This window comes from Anopheles ziemanni, unplaced genomic scaffold, assembly GCF_943734765.1.
Source record: "Anopheles ziemanni unplaced genomic scaffold, idAnoZiCoDA_A2_x.2 scaffold_105_ctg1, whole genome shotgun sequence".
Classification (NCBI taxonomy): Eukaryota; Metazoa; Arthropoda; class Insecta; order Diptera; family Culicidae; genus Anopheles; species Anopheles ziemanni.
This window is the reverse complement of record NW_026690032.1, coordinates 83,773-90,740: the sequence shown is the minus strand read 5'-3', so window position 1 is coordinate 90,740 and position 6,968 is coordinate 83,773. Positions and strand designations below refer to the sequence as shown.

The window sequence follows — 6,968 nt, the reverse complement described above, 5'->3', positions numbered from 1 at the left end:
GTGCTTAAAGTGACTTTAGAGAGAATGAGACGATGCAAAATGAGGTTTAGAAGGTGCTTAAAGTGTCTTGAAAGAGAATGAGACGATGCAAAATGAGGTTTAGAAGGTTTTTAAAGTGACTTTAGAGAGAATGAGACGATGCAAAATGGTGTTTAGAAGGTGCTTAAAGTGACTTTAGAGCGAATGAGACGATGCAAAATGGTGTTTAGAAGGTGCTTAAAGTGACTTTAGAGAGAATGAAACGATGCAAAATGAGGTTTAGAAGGTGCTTAAAGTGACTTTAGAGAGAATGAGACGATGCAAAATGGTGTTTAGAAGGTGCTTAAAGTGACTTTAGAGAGAATGAGACGATGCAAAATGAGGTTTAGAAGGTGCTTAAAGTGACTTTAGAGAGAATGAGACGATGCAAAATGAGGTTTAGAAGGTGCTTAAAGTGACTTTAGAGAGAATGAGACGATGCAAAATGAGGTTTAGAAGGTGCTTAAAGTGACTTTAGAGAGAATGAGACGATGCAAAATGGTGTTTAGAAGGTGCTTAAAGTGACTTTAGAGAGAATGAGACGATGCAAAATGAGGTTTAGAAGGTGCTTAAAGTGTCTTTAAAGAGAATGAGACGATGCAAAATGAGGTTTAGAAGGTGCTTAAAGTGACTTTAGAGAGAATGAGACGATGCAAAATGAGGTTTAGAAGGTGCTTAATGTGACTTTAGAGAGAATGAGACGATGCAAAATGAGGTTTAGAAGGTGCTTAAAGTGACTTTAGAGAGAATGAGACGATGCAAAATTAGAAAATTAGGTTTAGAAGTTGCTTAAAGTGTCTTGAAAGAGAATGAGACGATACAAAATGAGGTTTAGAAGGTGCTTAAAGTGACTTTAGAGAGAATGAGACGATGCAAAATGAGGTTTAGAAGGTGCTTAAAGTGTCTTTAAAGAGAATGAGACGATGCAAAATGAGGTTTAGAAGGTGCTTAAAGTGACTTTAGAGAGAATGAGACGATGCAAAATGGTGTTTAGAAGGTGCTTAAAGTGACTGTCAATAATTTGCTGACAGATTATCGGTCAGCAAATTAATGACGTTCGATCGAGTGCAGTCGATGCCTGACGATCTGCTGACAAACGAGCATCAACTAAATGTAGAGGGCGTTGGCATGTCGAAGGAGAATAAAGTAACGAAGGAGAATAAAGTAACGAAAATTAGTCATTCGCGAACCGACACTTGCGGCAAGCAGACTAAATTTTTAGCCTTCCTAAAGTGCTTAAAAAATATCGACCGTGTCGCCTATTCCTTGTGCGAAATCCGAAACGCGAATCGACAACACTAAAAATTTACTGCCAACCAACTTCGTAGTTAATTGTGTCAAGAAAAGTGAGATCGCGCCCGCATTCGCCGCTGAATCCGGATTTCTACACTTTTCACGAAAAAATCCCACGCTTTGCTGCTAAAGCCAGGGAAGCCAGAAGGAAGATGTCGAACCCAAAGATGGCAATGGAGTCGACCGCCATCGAGGACATGTGCGGCTGGTGTTTCGCCATGCTGCACGAACGCGTGGCGCAGTGCGATGGTTGTAAAAAGTGGTTCCACTTCGAGTGCGTGGAACTGACCGAGGCCACGGTGACGGAAGAGTGGCAGTGCAAGAAGTGCGAGGGCGGAAGCGCCGGAATATCGAAGGAAGAGTTGACCTCCGGGGAGATCACCCGGGAAATCAACTCCCTACGGCGGCAGCTAAGGGAGCGGCAGGAGAAAGAGCATGCCAGCGACTGCGAGCTGCTCGAGGGACAGCGGAGAGAACGTGCTCGTGGACAGGAGCAGCTCGAGGTCGGGCTTAGCCGGGTGACTGCTGCGCAACGCGGAAGGACCTTAACGTACGCGAGCAAACTGGCGTCAAGCTCCACGATGCCCAGTTACTGGAGAAACGAGGCGAGCGCGAACGAACCCGAGCTGTCAAAAAGCCAGCTTGCTGCCCGCAACGTAGTATCCGGAAAGCTACCAACGTTCTCCGGTAACCCGGACGAGTGGTGCAGCTTTAAAAGCCGCTTCGACACGTCGACTCGGATGTGCGGTTTCACCGACGACGAGAATGTGATGAGGCTGCAGGAGTGCTTGACGGGACGAGCACTTAGAGCCGTGCAATGTCGACTTCATCAACCTCGTAACCTTATTGAGGTGATGGACACGCTGGAGAAGTTGTTCGGTCGACCCGAGGTGCTGATTAACAACATCTTGCAGCAGATCAGGGAGACACCGCCACCGAAGATGGAGCGCTTGCAGACCATCGTCGACTACGGTGTTGCAGTGGAAGAGCTGTGCGCCACCGTTAGAAATAGTGGTCTACACGAGCAACTTGTAAACGCGGCCCTTCTGCAAGAGCTTGTTGACCGCCTCCCCCCCCATCTACGACTGGACTGGGGCCTACACAGGCGCGCAATGCCGTCGACAGTGTCGCTTGAGAGTTTCGGGACATGGATGAATGCCATTACCGACGCGGCAATCCTCGTGACACCACCAGTCCAAGAAGCTCCCAAGCGTGCTGAGGTCCGTCGAGTGTACAGCCACCATGAGGGAACGGAGGATAACGATCGACCACGCTGTCTGGTATGCAATAAGGACGACTGCCCTGCCGGTCCTGACTGTGCGAAGTTTCTCGCCGCCACCGTAGACGAAAGATGGAACTGTCTGCGTCGCTGGCGCTTATGTCGCACCTGCTTGTGGAAGCATAACGGCCGCTGCCACGTTACACGGCCATGTGGAGAAGCGGGCTGCTCCGCCTACCACCACAAGCTCTTACACAACCCTACGCGACCGGACCGGCAAACCCAGTCTAACGTAGTGTCCAGCCTTTCTCACGTAGTAGCAGGAAGCAAAACGCTACTTAAGTATGTTCCGGTAACCGTGTACGGGGCGGGGAAGTCCATTAACACCTACGCCCTATTGGATGACGGATCCGCGGTAACTCTAATGGACCAGGACCTGCTAGCGGAGCTAGGCGTGGAGGGCTACCCAAACCCCATATGCCTAAGCTGGACAGGAGAGCTTACCCGCGAAGAGCCAGCATCTCGCACCGTTTCCTTGGAGATATCGGCCGCCGACAATGCCGAGAAAACTTACGTCATGCGGAACGCTCATACGGTGGCGGACCTGGCACTTCGGCAACAAACCTTAGCTGTGGAGGAACTGACGGCAGCCTACGACTACCTCGGTGCAGCGGACGTCAAGGGCTACACGAAGGCGACTCCCCGTATATTGATCGGTATAGACAACCTGCATCTCATGACCACGCTTAAGACGATTGAAGGTTCGCCCGGACAACCGATAGCAGCCAAGACGCGTCTCGGATGGGTCATCTGCGGTACTCAGGGAACCCCGACGTCACGACAGCCTCACAGTGTCTACATGTGCACCTGCACAGAAGCCGACTCGCGGCTTGATGATACCCTGCGTAAGTACTTTCTAACGGACCATATATCATACGACAGCCCGGTAACGATACTCTCGAGGAGCGATGAACGAGCCCTGACCATACTCGAGTCGACCACACGCCTGATCGACGAACGTTACGAAACAAGCCTGCTTTGGAAATCCGACGATATCAGTCTGCCAGATAATCGGAAAATGGCGTTAAAACGACTCGAGTGCCTGGAAAGACGTATGAAGCGAGAACCGGATCTAGCCAACGCAGTCAACGAAAAACTGACGGAGCATCTCTCCAAAGGGTACGTAAGAAAACTGTTGCCAGAGGAACTGACCTCATGTTACGCTAGGAAATGGTACCTCCCGATCTTTCCCATCACGAATCCGAATAAACCGGGTAAGATGCGACTAGTATGGGACGCCGCAGCTACTCATCAGGGAACCTCTCTAAACGCAAATCTAATTTCCGGTCCTGATCTACTTACTGAGCTACCTGCCGTGCTACATAAGTTCCGCGAATTCAAATTCGCAATTACCGCAGACATCCGGGAAATGTATCATCAGGTTAAAATCAACGAAAAGGACATGCAGAGTCAGCGTTTTCTTTGGAGATGGGGCAACGCCGACAACAAACCCGAGGAATTTGTTATGACACGCATGACGTTCGGGGCGACGTGCTCTCCTGCGTCGGCACTGTTCGTGAAGAACCTGAATGCGGAGCGTTTTGCCACAGATTATCCTCGTGCTGTACAGTGCATCAAAGAGCAGCACTACGTAGATGATATGCTCGCCAGCACTGAACTAGAGGAGGAGGCACTGAAGCTAGCGCAAGAAGTAGAACTGATTCACGGGAAAGGTGGCTTTGCATTACATAATTGGCGCTCAAACTCGACACTCGTTAACATCCACTTCGGTTGCGATGTCGGCTACCTAAAAGAAATTAATTTCGATTCTTCAGTTAGTGTAGAAAAAATCCTCGGAATGTGGTGGAATTGGCATACGGACACCTTCCACTTCAAACTTACTCCAAAACGAGATCACGAACTCCTAGATGGTCAGCAAACGCCAACGAAGCGACAGGTACTCCGGATGCTGATGAGTATCTACGATCCCCTGGGCCTCATAGCAGGGTACCTTTGGTTCCTGAAAGTAATCCTTCAAGAGGTATGGCGAACTCGTGCCGGTTGGGACGTACCGATAAACGAAGATCTTGATAACTGGTGGAAGGAATGGTTGTCGGGTCTGCGCTATACGGAAAAAATAAGCATTCCGCGGTGCTACCGTCAATACGTTACCATCGATGGGTTAAAAGTGCAATTGCACGTATTTGTGGACGCGGGTAAAGACGGGTATGCGGCAGTAGCATACCTTCGCTTCGAAAACAACGGGACGACCGAAGTGTCCCTCGTAGGCGGAAAAGCGAAAGTAGCTCCACTTAAGTACGTTTCCGTGCCTCGTATGGAACTGCAAGCAGCCGTAGTCGGAGCTCGGTTAGCATCTCATATCCAGCGGTCGCATACCCAGCCTATAAGCGAATGCATACTATGGACCGACTCGCGTGATGTTATGTGTTGGCTAGACTCGGACCACAGAAGGTATAGCATCTTCGTAGCCCACCGAGTGTCGGAAATTCTGGAAAAATCGACGATCGACGACTGGCGGTGGGTGCCAACGCGGCATAACGTGGCAGACGAATGCACCAAGTGGGGAAATCTGCAACGCCATCTGACGAACAGCCGATGGTTCACAGGACCGGAGTTCTTAGGAAAACCTGCTACGGAGTGGCCACCTCTGCAAGCTACGCCAACGGAGACTGAAGAAGAAGCACGAATCTACATCGGTACGCATCATATCGCGCCGGCTCCACTAATCATGTTCGAACGCTTCCCTAGATGGAGAACGCTCTTGCGCGCCATGGGGTACGTCAGTCGCTTCATCATGAATTGCCGAAGCAAGCAAAGTGGCAACACAGGACCACTAGTTCAAGAGGAGCTGCAAAAAGCCGAGCGGATAATACTTCGCGAAGTGCAACGGCAAGTATATCCGGCGGAGTACAACATGCTGCTAAAACCGCCAGGTCTATCCACAACAATTCGTCTACCCAAAACAAGTAAGCTGTACAAACGCTCACCATACATCGACGAAGAGGGAATACTGCGAGTAAAGGGCAGAATAGATGCGTGTGAAATGGCTACTCCGGACATGAAGCGACCAATTATCCTCCCGAAAGTCAGCATCGTAACCGACCTCATAGTGCAGGAATATCATCGCCGCTTCCGTCACACTAATACTGAAACTGTTATAAACGAGATTCGGGCGAGATTTGACATCCCTGCGCTACGACGAGCTTGCAAACGGGCAAAAAATAATTGCTACTTCTGCCGAGTACGTGACGCGGCCCCATCCACGCCAATGATGAGTACACTTCCACCAGCGAGGCTTGCGGCGTTCGCTAGGCCATTCTCATACACCGGCATCGATTATTTCGGCCCATTCACTGTGTCAGTAGGCCGGAGAAGAACGGAGAAAAGGTGGGCTGTCCTCTTTACGTGCCTCACAATACGCGCTATCCACATAGAAGTAGCCTATTCGCTCTCCACCGACGCCTGTATTCTCGCGATCAGGAATTTCATTGTGCGCAAGGGCACTCCGATCGAAATATTTAGCGATCAGGGTACTAATTTCGTCGGAGCAAATAGGGAGCTGATCGAGGCTATGAAGAAAGTGGATAAGGAGAGGTTGATGGAAGAACTTGATATCCCGAACATGAAATGGTCGTTCAACCCGCCGTCGGCACCTCACTTCGGCGGGGCCTGGGAGAGGATGATACAAACAGTGAAGAAAACACTCGAGGGCATGCCCTTTCATCATCTACCTACCGACCCGATACTGAAGGGAATGCTGGTCGAAGCAGAGGGAATAATCAATGCCCGTCCCCTCACCCACGTACCCGTTGATCGCCAGGAAGAGGCACCACTCACACCAAATCACTTCCTTCTGGGTTCGTCGTCCGGGACAAAGCCCCTCCTTCCGCTGGATGACTCACCAATAGCCCTAAAAAACAATTGGAAGGCTACACAAATCTATGCGGATGTCCTGTGGAAACGATGGGTGAAGAGCTATCTACCGACGCTTACGCGAAGAACAAAGTGGTTTGAGCCAGTCGAGCCCATGAAGGTGGGCGACGCCGTTCTCATCGTGGACGAGAGCCTTCCGCGAAACTGCTGGCCACGCGGAATTGTAGAGAAGTTAACGATCTCACGAGACGGTGTGGTTAGAAAGGCAGTAGTGCTGACGGCGAAGGGAACGAGACTGGAGCGGCCGGCGGTCAAACTCGCCAAAATACAGATCGAACGAGAGGAGAGTACGTTGGAGGCAACGCACGGAGGGGAGTGTCAATAATTTGCTGACAGATTATCGGTCAGCAAATTAATGACGTTCGATCGAGTGCAGTCGATGCCTGACGATCTGCTGACAAACGAGCATCAACTAAATGTAGAGGGCGTTGGCATGTCGAAGGAGAATAAAGTAACGAAGGAGAATAAAGTAACGAAAATTAGT

The 6,968-nt window shown here is 50.1% G+C and overlaps 1 protein-coding gene across 1 annotated transcript; it reads left to right on the top strand.

The window, feature by feature from the left end:
* The first annotated feature begins 1,478 nt into the window (after positions 1–1,478).
* On the top strand, positions 1,479–6,809 carry LOC131292823 (uncharacterized). The gene is made up of 2 exons (XM_058320906.1): positions 1,479–5,517; positions 5,986–6,809. Exons 1-2 carry the CDS (start codon positions 1,479–1,481, stop codon positions 6,807–6,809), a joined length of 4,863 nt encoding a protein of 1,620 aa, XP_058176889.1.
* Positions 6,810–6,968: the final 159 nt, after the last annotated feature.